This window comes from Psilocybe cubensis, chromosome 5, assembly GCF_017499595.1.
Source record: "Psilocybe cubensis strain MGC-MH-2018 chromosome 5, whole genome shotgun sequence".
NCBI lineage: Eukaryota > Fungi > Basidiomycota > Agaricomycetes > Agaricales > Agrocybaceae > Psilocybe > Psilocybe cubensis.
In genome coordinates, this window is record NC_063003.1 from 2,718,847 (window position 1) to 2,742,471 (window position 23,625).

The window sequence follows — 23,625 nt, forward strand, 5'->3', positions numbered from 1 at the left end:
CCCTCCAGTTCCCTTTCATTATATCATTCCAAGGGCGAGACTGTCTTAGCTGGCATAGCTAACTCTGCCTTTCGTTTTCCCCTTGCCACCCTTTCGAGATTCACCCTTCGTTGTATCGGTGCTAATTATCAAACAACGTCACCTCTATCCAGAAAGCGCTTATGAGAGTTCGCCCAAATTACTTTGAACGCGCCTCCAATCGCTCTAACGACACCCAAAGGAATACCGCGTTGTGAACCTCGTCCTAATCGCGAAAATCTTTCCGATTCCACGGCCACAAACACATGTGCCTACCAAAGGTGCCAAACGTCTATGTCGTCGGAGACACTTTCGAGGCATGATGACCATTGTCATTCAGGTGACTCTTGAGTCTGTTTCTCATTAGGTCTTGACGCTAACACAATTTCAGGACATCTTTAAGATGTAAATAATGGCCTTTTTCAAACGCCAGAAGATGTTTTAGGCTTTATTCAACGTCGCCTCTGCCGTTGCTATCTGGAGCTGCTGCAATAAAAACTCGACGGAGCTCTGGTTTCGTGACCTCTTCTAACACATTGTCAGAAGGTCATGAGTTAGACTTTTGTCCGATTATCGCACGATGCTCTCCCTGGCTCCGATCTTGAGCTGCGTTCTACTGCAAGAAGAATAAAAGTCCTACGAATTGCTTTCGCAACGTGCATCTACTCAAACGGATGCTTTGATGGCCGAACGATATATCACCTTTGACCCTGCCACATGGTAACTATTACTGTCGCCGAGTTCGACAAGCAATACACCCATTGCAAAAGTGTATAGCTATCTATGGTCACTAAAACATTTCCATCCTTCCGACTCAGTTTCAATAATTGGTCTCACGGGAGGTTGAGTTTGCGAATATCTTCTGGGCCTGTTTTTTCCCTCCGACATATCTGTATGACGTTTTGAGAAAAATAAAACTGCCTATGTCAGAAACACGTCTTGTTTGTTTTCTTCCCAAGGCAACCAACAAACCAAGATAGTTGAACTACCTCTTCTGGAGCGTGTTTATGCGCACAGGTCTGAACACGAAGCACAGCCTGATAGAGCAGCTTCTGAAATTGAAAGCTGGAGATAATGAGTTAACCTTAATCATTAATTTTAGGGAGCATTACATAGTGACAACTCTGAATTCTATGCCTTTGGATTAGAAACGAAATTTGACTGCATATTCCTGTAGGCGTTATTCTGTCAAGGAGACTGTCCGAGTCTCCTTGATTTTCCATCCTCTATTTCCAAAGTATCTGAAGCCCATGTTATTAGGACAGCGTCTGATTGTGTGGCAAAAGGGCGGACCTTTCTGAGTCAAATACCCATTCTTCATTCCCACGAACCCAGTTACCTGTACCAACAACTGTCAGAAGATTGCTAATTAAGATGTCACTAACGGAAGACTCAACCAAGTCCATCAACGTATGCCTCAATCTGATGGTTTATTTCTTCTCCAAAATCTGGGAAATTGACCTTCATCTTCACTTCGTCGCGGAGCTTCAGAAAATTATTTGCTATCTCTTGGTGGATATCGCAGATCCAATTGACTGCATCTTGAACGTTGACATTGTGGTGGTGCATCACGACTGTGACAGCGTTGTAGTCTGCGTCATCGGCAAGAAACTCCTTCTTGTAAGATGCAATGTCCTAACATAACGTTTTGGTCAGTTGTAAGAATATTTAAGGATCTTTGACAGATAAATACATTGAAAAGAAGTATCATATCTGTGGTGTCTTTTTGGAGCTGAACGATAGTAGGGTGCTCCATGATCTCATGTGGAATGTCTAGGTTGAGAGACATCTCCAAAAATGCGAAGCAAGGGTAGGAACCAATGTTATCGCGTCTGGCGGCCATATACTCGTCGAAAGTGCAGATATAACGGGAATTGTTGCGTCGAGAAGCTTGAATAATGATTGAATCGACATAGGACTTCCAGGAGAGCATAAAACGTTCTCGAGTAGTGTGTGAAGCGTGAACCATTGCACCCTGCCAGAATCTGAAATCGTCATGAATATTTTCCGCTATACAGTTTACTAAGTATCAGTCTAAAGACGAAACTCACTGGCGTGCAATTTTACCAATGAGTGGATCACTATCGGCTCTTGGCCTGTCGGGATTGAAAATGGCATCAATTGAAACTTCGCAAAGTAATTGGGTATCCTCGACGCTTGTAACATCGGTATATTCATCAAGCACAAAAAATGTGTTCATCAGGTCGCAGTAGCTTCGCAAGAGGTCTGGATTGTTGCAAACTGTTAGCTATTAAAGCTACGAATTTCGAACCGAAATTACCATATGATGCGTGCGGGATTGTCAATGCTCCAATCAAACCTGACATTTATTCGTTGGTTAGACAGACAATTCATAAGATTGACATGAAGTCTTTGATAACATACTAAAATCACATTTGTCAAAAGCGATTTGTGCCTCAGGAGAGAATGGTCGGAATCCTTCCAACCATTTCACGGACTGTTCTTGTGCCGCACGGTAGTATGGGTTTATCATGCGCTTGTATGGCCACTCCCGTAGAACGTCAGGAATCAAGTAACATGAAGCTTTCAGAGTCGCTGTAGAGGCCATGATCGATAAGATGGGTACTGAAGGAAAATATTCACTTGCTTGAGGCTTTTATGATAAATGCAATGACAGAGCAAATCCAAAATTATGCAAAACTCATGTTTAATATGCACTAGTCTGAGGAAGTGGTGCTCAAAGTCCTAAATTCTGCTTTCTCAGTGCACTGAAGTCTAATTCGGAATATTATCGTTATCGTTCCACTGTCAAGATTTGTTTCTGGGGCAGTGTTCGATTTACGGTCGGGATGAAGACCGTTCCGACAACTATAGTGTTTTGTTGCCCGTTTACCTGTCCATGATAAGTAATATACTACGAAGGGCTTTCAGTCTCTTAAACGGTGAATAACTCCAAGATATACATCCTTGATAACAGTTTGGAGTGTACAAGGACACTTTTGACCTCTTAATATTGTACCCCAGTGCTCCCACCAATGAAACCTTGAGAAATTTGTTCTGCTATTCCATGCACTGGCAGGAGACTACTACTTACCTTCCGCTGGCCACGGTATGTACAGCCTATGCCAATCGCCTCCGACTTAAAGAGCGAGTAAAGGGTACTAAGCGGACAGCCCAACCAGACTAGCTGAAAATTTATGTGGATTTTGAGCACATGAGCGTGGGGCCTCGGCCTCAGGCCTCAGGGTGTGTCTAGACCCAGGAAGCTCCCATGCATGCATGTCCGACTCCGTGGGTTTGAGGCCTATAAATGTGATATTTTTGATTCTAGGCTAAAAAAATGGCAAAGCATTAGTCCGAGTTGTTATTAATACTTTGGAAAAATCGTGCAATGATAACCAGTAATTTGAAGACGTACTATGGGTTAAATTTGTACATGGTAACAAGATAATCGAAAAAATACTAGTGCAGCCTGTTATGACTCCGACCTGTCACCGAGCCATATGACAGTAAGCTGCCCATCGGGTGAGACTTGAGAGCGTCGGAGGCCGTTTTGAACGCTGGTCATGCCGATTTCACACGGTCATAACGGGTCGCTGCAGGTCGCTGCATTTAGGCGCCAGGCTACAGGATGCGACACCTATGGAAGCTCCAAATTGCATATTCCCAAATAATATATCTCTTCCATGGGCTAAATGACACTCGAATCAAATTGAGAGTGCTGCTGTGGATGCACAACTATGCGTAAAATGATATAAAAAGATAATCGGACAATATTCTCACAGCTATCGTGGAGCTATATCATTCAGCGTCATGTCAGGTCATTTTATGTACCCTGTGTAGGACATTGAACAGACAGCAACAAGATCAAAAATTAAACCACAGCTTTTCGACATTCCTTACAAGAAGTCATTTAGCACCATCGCCTCAGTGCAACACCGCGCTTGAACCCCCGCATCATGGTACGCCGCCTGTTGGACACCGTTGACCGCTACAACTAGATTAACACTACAAAACTCCAGTCTACCTCGAACCACTTGCAAAGAGACGATGCACCCATCACTATCCGCACTCGAAAAATGCTCACGAACCGACTTCTTGGCCGGCGTCAATGTATAATAGACGTTGATCATCCATCCCGCCCGAATGTCCCTCGATCCGTTCTAGCTTCTAAAATTGCTTATCTATACAAGACCGAGAGCACTCGTGTGGCTGTTTTTGGAATGAGGATTATAATGGGAGGCGGGCGGTCGACGGGATACGCATTGATATATGACAGCGAAGACCTACAGAGGAGATACGAGCCAAAGTACAGGCTTATGAGAGTACGTGGCTCGTGTTATTCTTGTGCTGCCTTTTGGAGTGATTTGTTTAGTCTGATTTCAATGCTGTGTTCTTCATCTCAGTCTGGATTACTGGCTAAACAACGACCAGTGGGACATCATCTACGGGGGGTGCGTTATATTATATATATATATGCTGTACATGTCCAATTGAAATATACCCCTTAGTATTATAAGAAAATGGCCAGAACGGCGAGAAAGCGACGAAAGATAGACGCAAAAAAGACACGACGGGCTCAGAACAGGTAGAGGTGTGCAGGCGTGTCTTTCTTCAAATTTAGGTTAGCTCCTGTATTCCGCTTTTGTTGATATGATTGTTGACATTGTAAATGGTCAATTAGAGGACATAAATTCTTTAAGGGTTGAACCTATGGTACCGACAGATCTCACAGAGATATCTAGTAGTAGTAGTAGTAGCCGACTCAGCTAGTAGACAAACAATCCAACCGACTTACGGAGCCGCAGTATCTTGCGTATATTAAATTTAGACTTGTATATTTAGTGATACTTTAGTATACGGTGGGAGTACTTGCCGGGTTTTAATCTTGGTTCTAGTTCATTCTTTGTCAAGCTGTTCAGCTCTTAGCACACGGAGCATCTACGGAAGGCAAAAGGAAAAGATTTTTAAATGAAGGGACAATGACATAGGAATGATTAGGAGTCGCATATCGGCGGAGGAAAGTACAATGCCACTGGCAGGCGGTTGCAGCCTGGGTGTTTCTTGTTGATTGACCCCTAGAAAATTCATCACGGTAAACCAATCATTTCCATAGCTTTTCCAACCGGACGATTCTGTGCAAAAAATGGTAGAATACCTTCAATGCGAACCTAAGTGGATACTGGAAACCCAAGCACAAGCATGTCCTCCTGGTACACATCCTCCTCAAATTGAGATAAGATTAGATCCTCGCCTTCGATTGGAGTAGAAAGATCACGATCGCGAGCGCATGCACGATCATGTGCGCACGCCCCGCCCCGTCATCACCCAAACGCCGCCCCAAACGTCCAACTGGCAAGTGGCACCGACGTAACGACCCTCCTAACGAGCAAAGTCAAACTGGACTGGCAGCCTGCCAAGTTCCGGATCCCCATTACCCGTAACCCGCAACTTGCAACTTGCAAACTCGAGGTCTTTTTTCATGCTTTTCTGTTGACTTACTGTGCTTTTGAAGCTGTTTTGAAGCATTTGTCGTTAGGGTGCTTTTTTGTTGCACAGGAGACTTGGTTCCTGCTGAGCAAGTTGTTGCCTACATACGGCGCTACAGGTTCAAGGCTCGCAATACGCAGCCGTATCATCTCATACCTCGCTTTTTCACTACCACATTTGCAAAACTACACCGAACCTGACACACCACTTTTCATCGACATCATCGATTCAGATACCCCCCATCCCCAATCCACATTCCACATTTCACAATGCCTCCAAACAGAAGCCCCCCAACCGCTGCTCCTACACCCTCCGCATCCGCATCTGGATCTTCCACCCAACCCCCCGCGCCTCCCCCGCTCCCACTGCACCTCGATCCCCCAGAGCAAGAAGAAGACATCGGCGACTTGAGCCCATACATTGGTTTTCCCTCTTCTTCTACAACAGCAAGCACCGCCAGTCTCAGTTCAGCCGGGAGCGTGTCAACTGCCGGAAGCGCGAGGTGGAAAGGGGGGTTGGGTGGGAGCCGAGAAACAGAAACGCACGGACGCGGATTCGGGTATGGGTACGGGTACAGTGTGTTCGGAGATGAGGATGGAGATGGAGAGGAGGCCGAGGGGTATGTTCCGGGAGACGGAGAGACGCAGACGCCGCGGAGGGCAACGTTCGTGCCCCCTAAAACGACGACGACGGTGATGAAAGAACAACACTCGCAGCATTCACAAAAGCCGGTTCAGCACAACCCGTCTACATCTACGCCGCCACCACCTCCGCGACACGATGAGCAGCGGCACCCGCGCAAAATGCATACAGAGCTGCAGGCGCTCTCGTTAGACGTTGATTCAGCTGCAGTAGTCAAAATGCGGCGGTGGATACTGGGCATCGCAATAGGTAAGTCGCTTTTCGAATCAACAGGGTGCCCCAAACTTTGGTATCAAAAAAACTTTGAAGTCGGGAAAGAGAAATTTTTTGGAACTCTGTCTTTTTTTCAAGTATGATTGATGCGTTTTGCGTTGTGATTCATGACAGTGGAATTCGACCTGGACACGGGCCCCGTTGTCGATGGGGTGTATCCGCCGCTGGCGCTGCTCCCCGCGGAGGCTGAGAATATGTGCGTCGGCTTTTGCACTTTTCGTGTTTCGTGTTCTGTGTTTCACGGCTTGCGCTCCTGCATATTTGCCAGAAAAATATATATTGGTATTTATGTTTCCTGTTCATTTTTGACATATTTTCCTGGAACATAGACTCCAGGGTTGCCTAATCAGGGAACCACGAAGTCTATATACCTTAAAAATACGTCGAAAACGAACAGGAAACATAACTGCCAATACATATTTTGCTGGCAAATATGTATGAGCACCAGCGGTGCAAGCCATGATAATTATTTCCCCCTGCAAGTGATATTATTGACTAATTTTTTCCTGTAGCGCGTTCTGCGCGCTCCCTGATTCGTTGCAATTTGACCAGGGATCGCAGACGCATTCCTTCCGAGTGCGTGCCCAGGCAAGGAATAAACCGGAGGATACTACAAACCCAGACTCGTACCCACCGACAACGCTAGACGGTTTCATATACGGCTTTTCGCATTTCGTGCAAAGGCGAGATGCTAGTGCAAAGCGCGGGTACCACCAGGTGCGTTAGTCTCCGCTTTTCTCAGCTCCGCTCGTCATGCTCATTGCTGTTATTCTCCGTCAAACGTGCGCGTAGCGCGCTGTTGTGATTTTGACGCAGCACGCCTACCCGGCGTTGTTCACTGTGCTCGTGGCGCTCTTTGGCCCGCTATTTGAGAAGCACGGGACGCCGATGCTGGAGGCGGCGTGCCACAATATTGCGACATGGTATGTCATTTGTTTGGCTCACCATCCGTGCTGGCGCCGGCTGCTGTATGTTGAACATTCATCAGTCATATACATGTCCGCTATAAGTTCATACAAATGAACTTATAGAAGTCATGTAGAGATTGCTTCTTGTCCAACGTACCGCATTCGGCGCCAGTAGTATCGCCTGTATAATTTCATGTGCTGACGATCACGCCGAAATCACGACAAGCCAGGCCACCCCCGCTACCTGGCACGACTCCTGAGCTCGGGTTCCTGGGTACCGTGCTCCCCGTCGAAATCCCCCATTCACAGGACGCCCAGCAGGTCGCGGAGACGTCGAGTTTCGGGGAAAGGTACGATGTCCGGGCGCACGTGGGTATTTTATCCTTTTTTCTGCTTTCCCCCCAATACCAATTCCACTCCCGCTCATATCCCGATTTATCTTTATTAACTTACCATTTCCCTCCAAAAAATAGATTCTCGCAACCCTCCCTCCCTTCAATCCTCCCCCGCTTTATCTCTTCGAAGCCTCTCTGTCGCATTTGTGGTCTATTTGGGAATGTTTAGTTTTGTGTGAGCCAATTCTCATTTTTGGAGCAAGTCCGGCAGAGACAAGCCAGGCGGTGTGGTGGCTGAGGGATTTGGTTCGACCTGTGAGTTCCTTTAATAAAATTTAGTTTTTCTATCCTTTCTTTTATTAGCTTGATTTTTCTGTTTTGACTTTGGTTCTTTTTATCGTTTCGGTAGATTCCCCTAGCAGGGGACATCCGGCCATACTTCACGATGCAAGACGCGGACCACAGCCAGCTCGTGAACCGATTACCGCCTAAACCGGGCCTGCTACTTGGTGTGACCAACCCATTCTTCGAAAGGTCGTGTGCACACTGGCCGCACGTGCTGAGTTTGGGCAGGGAGAGGAGGTGAGCTATTGTTCACCTCATTTTTTATTTGGTACGGCTGTGATGCGAGGATGATTCAACCAGCACATCTTCAACCTCTCCGAAGCAGAAATCTCCAACGCTCGGTGCGCCTGCGGGACCGCCGCCCGGGTGGACTACAAAAACTCACAAAAGGTATATTTCGAAAGACCGGGCGCTGTTGAAGAAGCTGGAGGGGGTATTCAAACGGGGCGGTGGAGGGAATGGCGGGGGGATGGTGGTGGGGGAAAGGGAAAGTGAGTTTTGTCGTTTTCGATTTCGGTTTGGGTTTATATACCCTCCCCTTCCTCGCTTTGGCGCTGTTTGGATTTGTGTCGGTGTGTGTTCGAGGCTCCCTCGGGCGCTACCGCTTGCTACGCCCATATTTGGCCGTGCTTTGTCTCAGTGGGGCGCCAGGGAACCGTAATTGCTAATTATATGCGCATATATGCGCCCCATATTTGGCCGCGCTTTGTCTGTGGGGTCCAGGGGAACGCTAATGGTTGAAAATTGGTGGATATATGCGCGTTTATTCCCGTTTTCTTACCTTTTTTCCATTGCCTCTCCGCTGCACGTCGATCCCCATTGTCGCTATACAGCTTCTTCATTGACTGAGCAATCCCCTCGCTGTGGGACATTTCCCTTGGACATTGCCCGTTTTCTTTTCGCAAAATTTTCCTCTGTGTGCGCTTTTACTTTGTTTTTGTGGCCAGCTCACGCCTGGTGGGGAAAAAAGGTTCATAATGTCGAATATATGCGCATATATGCGCTATACGAACGTCATTTTATCCTTCCCCGCTCGTTTTCTTTCTCTTTTCTCACTCTAAATGTCGTTGGCGTTGTGCTTTTTCAATCAAACCTCTCGCGATCTGAATTATCGTGACATATACTGACTCACCGACTTCATTTTTCAGGAATCGAAGCATCTCTAATGCTTCGCAAACACTTTTGTACGCGCTCAATGCAGCTTATCACCCCGCTCGCGCGGTACCTTAACACACTCATACCTTCACCTGACGAGGTGCACGGGCATCGCGCAGCTGTAGCAGCTGGGCACGCACATACACGTACCCAACAAAACCCCGCATCCAAGCAACCACAAACGTGGAGCGCAGGATCAGGGCTACGATATTTAGCGTCGACGGCCTCGTTACCTGCACCCGCCAGGGGTGGAACGTCGTCGCAGTCGCAGTCACCCTCGCCATCGCTTTCGTCTACACCCTCCCCGGCCAACTCTACGGGGAGCTCGCCTGTCCCGAGTTTCAGGTCTGTCAATCTGACGAGCATGTCGAGTAGTAGCACGAGTACCACTCTCAATGCGGCTACAGCTAACGCTAGAGCCGGTATCTCTGCTTCTACTTCTTCTGCTTCTACTTCTGCGTCTGGGTCGGGTTCTGGAGCCAATGCTAACGGCAATGCATTAAAAGCTGCGCCTACCCCCCTCCTGCGTCTCAAACCCTTCAACTCCGCAGCCTTCCTCGCCTCACTCAAGACTTACGGTGGAGGCGTTGGAGGTCTCGGATCCGGGATGGTAGGCAAAAGCGGAGGCGCGGGAGGCGCACTCGGCGGTGTAGGCTCATTATTACCATTTAAAAGTGCAAGTAAACGAATCGAATTTTACGAACGGTGAGTTTTCGTTTTTTTCGCCTGTCTGACTGTCTGTCGTTTTCAATTTCCCGACATACATTTTATTTTACCAAATTGACATTGACGCGAGAGCTGACTTTTCCTCCTGCGATGTAATGCATGTAGATGGCTTAAATCCCCTGCGTTCGCGACGTGGCTTGCGCAGCAGGAGCAGATTGTGTTGAATGTGTTGAATGAGCCTGCTCCGTCAGGCACAACTTCGATTCCGGGTTCTTCTCGCGCTCCCAAGGCCAACTCATCACAGCCATAACAAAGGTGATCATCTTAATCCTCCCAGGGCTCCCAAGATAATGTTTCTACACTCTTTCTTCGACTCGTTCATGTTTCATATTTCATCTTCACATTCATCACTCTTGCTTTATTTGTTTTCGGATGCCTATGGTCGGCGATACCGTAGTGACTTTTTGCATTTCAATGTTTGGTGGCTCATCGAGATCATTGGGCTGTCTATGTACGTTTCTTTTTTTCATGTGGAGATCCGTAGAGTCAGGTGGAAGGTATACCGGTGTATATAGTAGATCCCGATTTTTTTTACGATATTAGTTCATTCGGTTACAAATACAATTTAGGGTTATGGTTTATTAGGGCATCATGCCAAGTACATAATCGTGCCAAGCACATATGCATGAGTGCAACCCAGCGAACAAAGAGATTTCAGCGCAACCAACAATTGCGCAGTGATTGATATGCGACTATATACCTCTCCTCGCGCCAAAACTGTTTTTCTTGGGCTCCCAGTCGTTAGTTATAACTCGTAAAGCTACTTGAAGATTGGGGTGGAATACTACTTGAATCCTCAACACTGACTAATAAATCCGAAATCCGGATTCAAGTGAAATCCGGGTTTTTTTAAGCAAGCTATAAAACCTAACATGGTAAATCGCGAGTTACCCAACTTGGATTAATTAGTATTTACATATGCTTTAATGCATTGTCACTTGTATATCTGCTCTATAATTGGACTTTCGGATATATTTGGTCGGATGGATTGTTGGCGCTTCGACAATCGAGAGTCGAAGGCACCAATGTGGGTGCGTATCGGAGTTCCGAATTTCATTTGCGTTTACGTTGGTGGTTGAAAGGTATGGGAAAAAGTAGATATGTGTGTGGTAAACAGGCATACCACCTGGACAGCGTCCGCGCGGGCTGGGTCTCCACAAAGAACCTTCTAAGGGGCAGACGAAACTTGAGGCTTGCTGTGTTCAGCGCGGACGTTGGTCTAATCCGAATAAAACTAATACAGTATGTGGCTCGGGAGCTGTTTCTGCCGGAGCATGATCGAGCCAAACTTTCGCAAACTTCGCGGCCCATCACTCCACCACAATTAGATGGGGGATTCTTACGAATATGCTAGGAAGATTTATCGCTGATACAGATCCTTTGTTTGAAGATTAGAACCCTCACAATTGGGGGGACAGTGAGGAAAAATAATTGGGACCCGGGGGTCTAGGTCATGGATCTGTTCACCGGAAGTGGGGTGTGTCATAATCAGCGCCAAGTGAACATGTGCTCATATCGAGGAGATGAAGTATAACAATCGCAATACTCGTTGGTGCCTATAATATAGGCTATATGCTGGAGGCACTGGGGAGCCGTCAGTAAGGGCTGTCGCTTGAAAGTAAGGATTGCCTTCGAGGACGGGGCTGGTAGCATGTACAGAAGCTTACCACCCCCCCCTCAATGGGCATCGATTCAATAATCTAAACATAGACACAGCCTGTTCAAAGGTCCAAGCGCCTTCCTTATTAGGTCGTGAATAAAATTCTCGAAGCGCCAAATCCGTTATTCCAGGTCATATGAACCTTATTCTAATTAAATGAGATCCAGTCAAAAAAAAAGCACACATGTGCGTTTCAGGCCGCAGCATCGCAATCTCTTTGTTTCGCGGTGTTGTGACGAGAATATTTTTCTGTTTATTCAGAAGCGCGCCATAAACACCTACGCGTTACTGTTTGTTGGGCTGAGGGTATCAACCAAACCAGTCCGTGCGTTCCCCTTGAGGAAGGTTGGAGAGGGTATTTAACGCTTCTCCCCACGTCTCCGTCGGAGGTCCCTTCTCTCTTCACAAATTCAAAGTCCATTATGTTCCGCTATCCTCTTCACAACATCGAAGCTACTCAGGCATGGAGTTCAGATGAATTCCATTGGATGGACTTAGATATGGAGGATTCGGCTCAAAGTCTTTGCTTGTAATTCCGCTGACTATCTGTGCTCGATCACATACTGATTGGTCACTTTCAGATCAATGAGCGTAGTAAACAACTGGGAGGACCTTTCCCCCAATTACGCCGAGAATAATCTAGCTACTCAGGCATGGAGTTCAGATGAATTCCATGGGATGCGCGTAGACGTGGAGGATTCAGCTCAAAGTCTTTGCTTGTAATTCCGTTGACTATCTGTGCTCGATCACATACTGATTGGTCACTTTCAGACCAATGAGCGTAGTAAACAACTGGGAGGACCTTTCCCCTATTTGCGGCGAGAACGATTCAGATGAAAGCACAGAGAGTTCTGAAGAACAGGGTGACTATCTTCACTGAGGACCTCGACCTCGACTGACCTGTGTACTTTGCAGACTCAGATTCTCAAGCCGACTTGGATGACGACGAGGATGCCCAGTGGGCAGATAAGGTCACATACGATCCGGGTAGTGGGCCAATTGCCAGTGACGAAGTCTGCACTAAGGGCAGGACTTTGCTGGAACCTGAGCCCGGCACAATCTGGGTAGCGACTAAATCGCCTTTTATTAAACAGATTATGAGCGTCAAGAAGAAGAAGGGTGTGGAGGTACTAACCAGCACAGGTTATTACGTTTCTATCATTAAAAACTGTGGAAGTGTGGGGAAACACTTCGCAACCCTCAACCGTCATGTTGAGGAGACGTCGTGGCACTCAACGGCCATTTACACCTGTTCTCTCGAGCACACAAAACCCTCGGGACCTCGTCAATTTCGCCGAAAAGACAAGCTACGCGACCATCTAAAGAAAGAACACAAGAAGAAAATAGAAGATTGTAATTTCGGAACCAAAAGACAGGTGTAATGTACTATAGTCGCGCTTTCCATGATTTATTCTCTCATTTCCTACACCATCATCGATTATACCGATTTATGCACAATTTTTTCTTTTACTCTTGTATGACATTAGTGTATGCGCTTTAATGATATCAGCCCTATGGTGCAATTCATTTAATCACGTTCGGGTGATTGACTCGTCGTAGTACTGGATGTTTTGAATTGGAAGCATATGTTTTCAGACAATTAAGTATCATACGAGTCCAATCCTCATTGAATGTTATCAAATTTCCAGTAATTTCACTTTTATTACTACTCTAAAATGTCGTGGCCCTCTTTTGGAGGCGTATCGTGCTAGCTATGCAAGTCCTGGGCCACCGGGCATTGATATTGATCAGGGACAAAGCACCAAAATATCAGTCTCAGGTTGCTTGGTGATTGATTGTCGTCATAGATGGGCCATTGGCCTTAAGTGGCCCAAACAACGTATAAATCCACTTAAAAACAGACCTGAAAACTCTAGATCGTATATTCACCTTAGACGCAAGGCAGTTGTGGCATTTTAAGCAATACCTGGTACGATTTTTTGTTGAAGTTTTTTGGATTTAGGAGCATTTTCTGACTTAAAGACGCGTTCTTTTTCTATCCTTCCTGAAATCTCTCAAGGTTAAGTTTACTTGCTTTGACGATTTGGCTTGGGGAGTCCGTATCACCTCCAGTGATTCATGCCTACACGTTCCACAATCTCGGCCACTACAGGTATACGGAGAGGGGATTTTACTGTACCTGGAGTATCAACCCCCATGATTGACGCTGACATGAGTGCAGTATGTGTCATTTGCTTCGTTGTAAATGTTATTAAAACACAACAATTCATTGACACTTTATTAACAATTTACATGCGCAGAAAATGCTGGCATTCACAACAGAAGTAGATGCAGACTATCTAAACTCCCCGGCTTTTGGTAGATTTGTCGAAAGAAGTTTACGGGCAGAGGGACAAAATGTGAATGCCACCGAATGCAACACTGAGGACGACGAAGACACAAGTTCAATTGCCAGCGATATTTCAGGAGAGCAAACCAAAGGGTCTACAAGGTAGGTGATGATTTGTCATTTTTTACACTACTCCGAGAGCGTGACGTATTGCGGTTTAAGGCCAACGATACACGTTAACTTGGTGTCTAGAAACAAGAAAACAGAAATATCGATGTGGCATACCGTCCCAAGCTGTCCAAATCCAGAAGAGTCCTTCTGTTTTGACTCCCAATATAACCCCCTATTTCAGGATGAGAAGCCAGGAACTCATGGCAATCATTGTATCGTATTTTCTGTCGACATTCAATCGGCTAAATCGGCTACAGGTATGGGTAACGCAAACGTGATATTCAGCGACATCGACAAACCAGAAACTGAGTTTCGAGCTAAGCTTTACCATTTGAATAATGAAGGAAGCAACGACGTTGACCACAGGCAGCCTACAGATGATGATATTACGAGATATGCGTTTGAAAGCATTGTGGTAGACGCTCATACAGCTCTTGAAGGCAAATGCAACGAAAGCGGACATCAGAACTCTGTACTTCGGAAAAAAATCCCGGAGGACTTCGGCGGCGAGAACGTTCCTAGGCTGCAAGATTCTTCTACTAGATGCTATGACTGCGTTGATTCGAGGTCAGAAGCCGTATCTTCGTTACACAAAAAGGATATAAGAAAACGACGTGCTACTGGAGGATTTTTCTTAAAGTCTCCAGAGACGGGATCATTCATAGCGATTGGTTGATGGTCTTTCCATAGAAAACGGGATAAGATCATGAATTTATTTCAGTATATAGTGGATTCATATGAATACATTCGTTGTACACAGAAACAATTGAGTGAAAACGTCACCTCAGTACCTTAGCCCTTGGAACATGTGAGAGCAAAACTTGCTTTTAAAGCAAGCTCACGATCGTCAACGAAGTTTCTCTGACGTCACCACGCCCTACCAATTGTATGCGTCCCAGTTTATGATAGAGAAAATGATAAAACACTGAAAGCTCAAGGTCAACCTCCCTCCGTTCAAAAACAAGCTGTCTCATTTATAAAGCATTCAGTACAAAGCCATCACACGAGCGAGGTACCACCGCACAAACGACTATCAACCAGAAATATTCGTCCAGCTTCCGGTTCACGTTAGTTGAGCTATTCTATACACATGTGCTTACACTGATATGGTGATGCATAGGTGATGACATAACCAAAAATTCTTCCCATAATCCGGGGAACTTGATAAAATTAACATATTTAAAACGCTGCGGTGGACGCGGGGTAGCAAACATACACGAAGGCCAATTTTGATGATACATACATAATATTAGGTCATGGTTAGGCTTGATAGGGGAGATCCCACCTCACTTCGTAACCATCGAGCTCAGACTTAATCCTCCACTTGCATTGTGAAGGTCATTGAAAGTATAAAACCAAAGCTTTAAGGAACGCGATGACGACGATCAATCGACCCTGCTCCGACCCTTTTCCATCCCTGAAGTTAATTACGAACCTAAGTGCCTTGCAGGGTCGACTTGGGGACACTAATTGATTCTGCCTTGGCCATAATGCTAGGTTCAGGGATGATGATATGATGCCTTTCAATTGAACAACTGTCTCGATACGCCGAGGTCTCCGTTGCTGATAACTTGCGTTTTTAGTACCAGGTGCATACGGTTGTGATGTGATGAGGATATGAATGAGGTTCGATGAAATCATGGTAATGATTGTGATTGATGAGAACCACATCTATTAACATGGGTTGCTAAATACATCGGTACTAGCTTTCATCTGTTAAACAGACAGTCATCATACAGCATATTTATAGTCACCCTCATCGTTCTGCGAGTCAAAAATATTGCTGCTATTAATGATTGATATGAGCCGTGATTGATGAGAAACCTATGCACGATTGACACACTCTACCCAGCATCGCTCTAAGTATCATGGGAGTTTAATCGATGAGCGCAACCACTCGGAGACGTGTACACAGTGTACATTTTGAGCACCCTGTCAACTTCAAAATTGACCGTACGCTAGTCATTATTGAATCCCGCGCTCGAATCAACAGCTGCAATGACGCCGGGTGCAGGAATTAAGCAGGAATGCTTTTTTGACTATAAATATTGCAAAGCTCCTGGATCGCGGATACAGCAACGTGCATGAATTATATCTCAAGTTCAATTCGATTTTGATTTGACTTCCTTGACTTTATTTTTGTTCAATTAACTATACAGAAAACATGGAGATGATGTAAGAGAGAGAAATACAAGACCGAATAAAAAGAAACACAAAGGCGTTGTACAACGATATGAACCCATATATATAGAGACACAGCAATAGAGAAAACGAAATTGAAGGGGAAAAGCGCAAAAATAGGGGTGCATAAGCACCTCTTTGCAAAGGCCGAAGAGGGAACGGTGAATGGCGGACGGCAGGGTAGGGATCGGCTTGCTGTGGCCGAAGCCATTGTACGTGAAGTACAGATGTCGACTATACTTGTGCCACAAAGATTGTCGCCGTTGTACGTCGTTATGTTGCATTCAAGGATCATCTGCGGTATGCCCGAGAATCTGGACCACACGAACGTGTACCCTGGGGAAGGAGAGGATATATGACGTGATGCGGGTGGACGCCCTCCCTCAAACTGGCTAGGGGTTGCCGAGACGATGTGCGTTGACGATTGTTGATGACGCGCACGCACAGAGGAGACAGAATAAGAAGGGGATAGGAGAGTCCACTTGAACGTTGGCAGCGCAGTGATATGCCACGACAGACGATGCTGGGCATGAGATGGAATGAAAAGAAGTGAAAGGAAGGTATGAATATGGCGAAGGTCACGAAATGACGAAGATGATAGATGATAGATGATCCATGAATACAACTATAGATGAATGCATAGGCAAAGCGGAGGGTATGGAGGATGAAAAACAAAAGCAGAAACAATAGGTGTGAATGTGGATTGGACGTCGACCGCGAGCGAATAGTAATGTCTCCGGCAAGAATTAGATGTCGGCCACTGAAAGGCATGTGTGGAAAGATGGTATGTAATATGACACAACAAAAGCAGAGTACATACAAAAGGCGAAAGAATGAAAACAACCGCAGGATAAAACGCCACCAAATTCAGAAGCGATCTTCCCAATAAATTTAAGACAAAAGAATGCCCAGGACCGAACAAAGAAAATAAGACCATAAACGACAGAGTGTGTCTGTTAACGGACAGTTAGGTCGTTGGCACAGTTGCACGCATCTGTTGTGATATAAATGCATACGCAGCAATATCGGCGATGTCGAAAAAGGAAAATCAATGCCTCGAAGTGATTGCGTGAAAGAAGCGCCGTCATCGTGCCACGTTCTAGGCAGAGCAGTCAATCATTTCCCAGTCATCCTGCACCCAAGGGCGGGTCGTAAGAACAGGCGTCGCCAGACTGTTGCCAGGAGGACTCAAGCTGATAGGCGCCGCTGCTGGGGGTGCTTCTGCCATGACATAGTCGAAGCCGTCCACGACCACTTCACTCTCCTTTTCCCTTTCCTGCATCCTCGCCTGCCGAGACATCTCAAACTTCTCCAGCTCCGCTTCCCTTTCCTGCTGCAGTGCCACAATGCGTTCGAGCTCTTTGGTCGCGTTAATGATGGACATGGCGAGGCGTGGGCCCATGTGCAAAATCTTCTGCCCTTCAGGGCTACTCGACATATGAGTGATGATGGCCGTACGATAAAGCGAGTTGGCGCTGGAGTTTGTTTTGGCCTTGTCCCGCCTTCGAGCAAGAATGGAGGGGAGTTGGATGGGTACATTCCTTCGAGGCATAGGGGAAAGAGGAGATGTAAGGCGGAGGGAAAGATGTTGGGTAATGGGGCATTCCTTTGAAGGTAGGATGACCTTGGCGGGTGGTTTAGAATTGGATGAAGAAGGCAATGGTGGGGCAACCCGACGTTTGGGTGCCGATGGGATTGTGAGCAGACACGCGCTCGACGACGAACGACGAAGAGTAGAAGATTGTTGGGGTGGGGGTGGGGGTGTTGTTACAATAGGGGAAGGTGTGGTAGTCCCTGCTGCGGCAAGCTGTGCCTTACGCTTAAGGCGCTGGTCCTTGTAGTGGTGTATCACACGATACTGGTGCGACGGCATTTCGCCAGACGAGGTAGACGCAAGGCTCGGGAGTATGCTCATTGAGTCAGAGCGACGCAGGGTGGATGACATGTTAGTCCTCTGAAGCTTTGTCGGCGGGGCTGCTGTACTCGGTGTGGAGAATGAAGACGTGCGCTTCCTTAGCTGCACTTCAAGGGCCCTTGTTTCGTTATAAGTATTGCTTGATGTGGCTGTTAGTGTCGCAACAGACATTTAAATTCAAGGAGAGTACAGGGGCTGGATGGGACGAGCCGCTGGGGACGGGTATGGGGATGGGTTTAGTTGAAGGGAAAGCGGAAACAAGAACTATTCAGCCCGGGCTTTTAAATAACAAGTCACTACCATTGGCCCTACCCCCATTTCAGCCAGTTCCTCCCATTATCTGTCACCGCTTCCCTTTGTTGATCTGTCACACGCTTCCATTGGCTGGGTAGTGGCGGTGCCCGTGAATGGGTGGACAGCCCGACAGGTGGAAGGGGAGATTGGACTCTGGAGATCTCACTTCCGCCATCCTCGCTCCTTTGTTGCATCATCATGATACTGATATACATTCGACAACAGTTTCAATCTGCCACTGATATCAACGTACTGAAACAGGTGTGTGCGAACTTCCTCAGATTTCTTTAAAGGTGAGTAGACATTTTAGGTTGATTTTAGGCGCGACATATTCTTAACAGAAGTGATGGCAAAGCAGATATGATATGTGCTAGTCTAGTCAAGCATGGTCAGCTACTAGTGCTTAGCTTTAAGCCACTTCCCACTAGAACCCCGGGCCTCAAAGGCTGGTGATGTGGACCAAGACTTTGTGCATCGAGCATAAAAACAGTCACATTGACGCCAGTTATTCAATACCCACTCGAGTCAGGTTAATCCTCGTAATGGAATAACGTGTTCTAGCACCGCTCTTGACCTACACCTGCCGATCTACACACTCGAAAAGGTCAAAGAACACCTCAATTAATCCATAATCCATACCCACCCCTCAGGATAGCGCCGACTTTCGCCCGCTCTCCCTCCCTCCACCTCTACCTCTACCTCTGGCTCCGGCTCAGCCGCTATCGTTTCATGAAACTCAAAAAGTATGGCTTGAGGATTGTTGTCAAACTGCGCACGGCGGCGCAAGTTCGACCATATGATTCTCCCACCCATAGCCGGAGATACCCCGACGGCGAGAGGATGCTCACCGTTTCATGGCTTTTCGGTGCGTTCTCGGGCTGCACGCTGCACGCTCCTCGACTTGCAGGCCATTTAAAAATCAATTCCTGCCAGAAAAAATCGGTGTTTTCAAGAACAGAGCAAGCCATCACCACTACCCGCTAATTCATATGACTCGTCTTACCATTTTAGTGTGTCCTCGGACAGCACGCCACGCAGCTTATCCTATACGATGCAGCGTGCCGCCCGTCAAGTCTACTTGGATTTGCATGATGAGAGCGCGCGATATGTCCGTCTGTCTGTCCACCACCGTGGTCTGTGTCTATTTCAACGCCATGTCTATTCTATGTTTGTCCACTGTCGTGCTACTCCTGCTCGTGTCTCAGTCACATCAGGCCACAGCTAGTCATACCTTCCCTCTGTCTCTGACGGACACCTTGATTGTCAAGGTTACGACTTCGTTGCGGGGATACTGCCAGTTCTGTCTAGCTTTCGTGTTCTACACGTTTGATTAGATTTGTGCGCCGCTTCTCTATGTACGACAACAAAGCTGGAGGTTGGCTTGATTGGATTCCGAGACTCGGAATGCATGTATGAGTCAGTCTAACAAAGAGAATACCCTCGCCGTGGTTGCTGTATTGGTGTACCTCTGCCTCAGCGCTGGTAATTCTTATCATGGTATCTCTTTATCTACCATGGAGTCTAATTTGACTTTAATAGCGACTCGTCAGTTCTCTTTCACAATAACTCTTTCACTCTTCGCCATTCAGTTCATTTCCGAACTACTCAATCATACCAGGTACTATCTACTCTCCGGCTTCATATTCTAAGACTTCTGTGCAGCAGTTTATGGCTTCAAAGGCCTTTGCCTTGTGCTTTCCAGCTGTTCCTGCCCTTTGATGACTGCTGGGCCTCCCCTGGAGATCCTGAGCCCTGAGGCACGCCACGGTCCTATTCCCGTTCGCACCGTACCCATGTTCCAGGCTCATCCCGGCCTTTTCCGTGACTCTCCTCCGGGTTTGTAGTATGCCGATCACCGAGTCCCGAATCCCGAATCCGATACCGAACGTGACTCATCGGGCGCCTCCCGACGCATCCCGACTCCCGACCTACCGACTCTTTTCCTGACATTCAATCACATTGGATCCCTCGTGGCATTTACATTGTCTCTGGGCTCTCCCGGACGCGTTCAAAAAGAAAGTGGATTACTTAAAGTTAAACCCCTTGTTTTGTGTCGTTACCCTCGACACATCCGGAGTTGCGATAAAAACTGCGTTCGCCCTGATTTCAACAACATTCCGCCTTTCTAATATCCCCTGTTTTTTGTCTCCTTCGCATTTTCAACTTGCCGATACACCTACTCTGCAGCCGAGGGATCTCTCTGAGTTTTACAAGGCTTTCTCGTATTCTCAGGGCTTCTCTTAGTATGCATGCGAATGCCATATCGCGACGTCTTCTCAGTTGGGAAGAGCACCTTCTACTTTTTTTGTTTTGGTTACTTGCACTTAGACTGAGTGTTCAAATTTTGGAGAAAAACATACCTGATAATCTTTCATAGCGGCAATATGAACTCTGCAAACCACACTCCATTCGTCCCCCTTTTCGCGTGTAACAAAGGCATTTTGAGGCTCACCCTCTCCACACAATTCTACCTTCCTATCCCGTGCAGATGTTTGGAGTGTGGTTTCAAGTTCGTAGCTTCTACGCGATACCATAGTACTTTGCAGAGCGATGTCGTCCGTGGTGCTATATGCGAACATCTCATTGTCCATCTCTCCAAAAACCTTAGCTCGGCCTACGTTGTATTGGCCCTGGTGTTTCTTGGGAGAAAAGACATACCACTAGTGTGCTCAGCAAAGAATGTGGCTTGAAATATGTATTTTTTTCTAGCACTGTCACTGCTGGCGCTGATACATATTTGATAGAAAAATATGTATCGGTAATTATGTTTCCTGTTGGTTTTTGACGTATTTTTCTCGTATATAGAGTCCGGGGTTACCCAGTTAGGGAAGCCCGAATCCTATATTCCAATAAAATATGTCAAAAAAATTTAGGAAACATAATTACTGGGTCTTATTTTTCTTGAAAATACGTATGAGCGCCAGCAGTGTGTTCTACGCTGTTGAATGGAACCCGAACAACCCCCCTCCCAATAGTCGTCGAATATATGGTGCCGATGAGCCATTCCTCGTGTTTCAACTTAAACTACAGTGTACTGCTTTTGCCTGGGCTTGCTTCAAGAAGTAATCCCCATACTCGCCGACCAAAGGTTTCTAAGCCACTGCCTTGAATGATGTCAACAGTTAAGATGCGGGTTTCGCTCATTCTTCTGAGAACATAGGGCATCCTTTGACTCCTAGTAGCACTGCGTTGCTGCCGACGTTTCTGTCAAGCTGATACGATAGATATTCACGGCTTAGTTACGGTTGATAACTCAAATTATCAGTCTGGGTGTCAATTGCATCTTATTTGCATCAGCCTACTATTCTTTCCCTCGAGGCGTCACATTAATTTCCTTCAATAAAGGATCATTGAATCCATTCTGGCGATGTCATCGCATATTGAACCTGAATTCAACCTGCCAAATCCATCCTGTAGACACCATTCTGAAGGGAAATTAAAAGAGTCTACAAAGATCACGCTACCATCGGATGCGACAGAGTGTTTTTGATGGCCTATCTTCTGGCTAGAACATAAGCGCCTCAGTGACGCGGATGTTACCATTAATTGGATTATAGACATGTTATGGGTGTTCTAGTATCACAACGACAATCTAATGGATACTCATTCGATGAATGGTTTATTTTCTGTCACCGCTAACAGAGGCTTACAGTGTGATGTCCTGGTGATGTGATCAATGTCAGTAAGCATGACTGTGATGGATCAGATCATATATCCATGTTTGTTTTCCATTATCTCTGTGGTATACTCACTTCTCAAAAGTAATTTGGAACTGTGATTGCGAACAGGACTTCCAGAAAGAACGGTATATCGTGTCGTCATAATCACTTACGCAACAGTATTGTGACAGTGCCTTTACGCTAGCGTGAGCTTAACGGGCGAGATGTCCGTGACGTACTTTCTGGTCAAAACGGAAGATGATCATAATCATATACGGTGTGCATCACGATAGCAGTGAGAAATACAATTTTATTACAACAGAAAAGAAAAGAACTATGCGAGATATGATGATATCTTGGAGATAGAGACGGTCTGGTCTGACGTGATGGTAGAGAGTATAGAAAGTGGAGAGTATATATATTTAAATCATTACTCAGGCGGAGGGGGTTGAACCCGGCGAGCCGACAAGTATAAATCAGCCTTTTTGTCGGTAATCATTTCTTTATGAAGCAGATGCTTTCTCAAGGCATCTACTCTGGCGAAGAGCCTCGCTGACCCGCAAACGCACTCTGATCCTGGAATTGAGCACCGGTACCAGAATGGGGCCATCCTTTGGTTTTGCCAGTCGGCCAAATGTTGCTTCGATTGTTGATGACGTTTCATTGTCGCCATATTTGAGCTGGTTGTGAATGTGCAGTCCCCAAGAGCGCATCCATACTTATGGGCCTTCGGGTGTGGCTCCGGACCGTCATAGACAATTCTGTAAACAGTTGTGATAGTCGGGTGAGGCTTTACTGTGAATCTGATTTCCTGAGGGTCAGGAATTTGGCGTGCCCGTTTATTGGGGAGTTCCTCTTGGTCTGGGCTTCGAGCCCTCTTAAGAGTGGGAACCTCTGGTGCACATACACGGTTCGCGCTTGAGCTCGGCTGGATAAAATCCTCAATATGATGATGATATAGTCTGCCGCTTTAAAGTACACTTAGATTGGCATATACATGTATTCTACAGTGGCATTTCGAGTACCGCAACCAAGACTCAGATTGAGAAATCCAGCCTTCCTAGACTGCTTCATTGTACACTCATTGTACACAAGATCCATGCTCATAGAGCAACTATTCGAGAACCTGCCTTTTTAGCTGCAGTATTTGAAAATCGGCTAAAGGGGATTCTTTGGCAGATTCTCCGAGAATGGAGAATGGTTCTTTCGTAAGCTGAGTCACCAAGGCAGTGGGCAGGTTTACTGATACCGAACAAAGAAATCCAAAGTCATTTCAGAATAGGTCACTGAAGAGTGACAAATTTTTTGCAGGAAGGTCACCAATAACGCATCATAGAGGTATCTCGCAGTTCTGTATTTCACAATTCTAAAATGCATCTCCCATTGTCGCTATATTCTGAATAGCATGATTAAACCATATGTGCCGGGCTCAAAGCCGAATAATGCCGCTAGTAAGGTTTGAATTAAAATAGCAATTGCCGCCCGATAAGTCAAAATCAAGTCACACAGTGATCTGCCGTCTGTGGTGCCGCTTTCGGCACACGCTTCATTGATGAGGCTGTTGAAGTTCAACCCTAGGTGTTGGATTGTTGGGCCTTTCAA

General features: G+C 46.3%; 5 protein-coding genes across 5 annotated transcripts; 3 read left to right on the plus strand and 2 right to left on the minus strand.

Moving 5' to 3' along the window:
* Nucleotides 1-1,198: 1,198 nt before the first annotated feature.
* On the minus strand, nucleotides 1,199-2,587 carry JR316_0006311 (Delta(6)-protoilludene synthase; the record flags this gene model as incomplete). The annotated part of the gene is made up of 6 exons (XM_047892060.1): nucleotides 1,199-1,259; nucleotides 1,312-1,357; nucleotides 1,416-1,653; nucleotides 1,712-2,003; nucleotides 2,070-2,259; nucleotides 2,383-2,587. 6 exons carry the CDS (start codon nucleotides 2,585-2,587, stop codon nucleotides 1,199-1,201), a joined length of 1,032 nt encoding a protein of 343 aa, XP_047749409.1.
* A 3,151-nt stretch (nucleotides 2,588-5,738) lies between these two features.
* JR316_0006312 (Protein DENND6B) lies at nucleotides 5,739-10,103 on the plus strand (the record flags this gene model as incomplete). Its single annotated transcript, XM_047892061.1, has 10 exons — nucleotides 5,739-6,360; nucleotides 6,499-6,580; nucleotides 6,897-7,101; nucleotides 7,177-7,307; nucleotides 7,523-7,642; nucleotides 7,891-7,942; nucleotides 8,037-8,209; nucleotides 8,273-8,463; nucleotides 9,121-9,832; nucleotides 9,959-10,103. 10 exons carry the CDS (start codon nucleotides 5,739-5,741, stop codon nucleotides 10,101-10,103), a joined length of 2,433 nt encoding a protein of 810 aa, XP_047749410.1.
* Nucleotides 10,104-11,935: 1,832 nt separating this feature from the next.
* JR316_0006313 (uncharacterized protein) lies at nucleotides 11,936-12,895 on the plus strand (the record flags this gene model as incomplete). The annotated part of the gene is made up of 4 exons (XM_047892062.1): nucleotides 11,936-12,042; nucleotides 12,095-12,232; nucleotides 12,285-12,376; nucleotides 12,429-12,895. The coding sequence occupies 4 exons, from the start codon at nucleotides 11,936-11,938 to the stop codon at nucleotides 12,893-12,895; spliced, it is 804 nt and encodes a 267-aa protein (XP_047749411.1).
* A 775-nt stretch (nucleotides 12,896-13,670) lies between these two features.
* JR316_0006314 (uncharacterized protein) lies at nucleotides 13,671-14,650 on the plus strand (the record flags this gene model as incomplete). Its single annotated transcript, XM_047892063.1, has 3 exons — nucleotides 13,671-13,694; nucleotides 13,775-13,965; nucleotides 14,056-14,650. The coding sequence occupies 3 exons, from the start codon at nucleotides 13,671-13,673 to the stop codon at nucleotides 14,648-14,650; spliced, it is 810 nt and encodes a 269-aa protein (XP_047749412.1).
* A 2,604-nt stretch (nucleotides 14,651-17,254) lies between these two features.
* On the minus strand, nucleotides 17,255-18,241 carry JR316_0006315 (uncharacterized protein; the record flags this gene model as incomplete). The annotated part of the gene is made up of 1 exon (XM_047892064.1): nucleotides 17,255-18,241. One exon carries the CDS (start codon nucleotides 18,239-18,241, stop codon nucleotides 17,255-17,257), a length of 987 nt encoding a protein of 328 aa, XP_047749413.1.
* Between the last annotated feature and the right edge of the window lie 5,384 nt (nucleotides 18,242-23,625).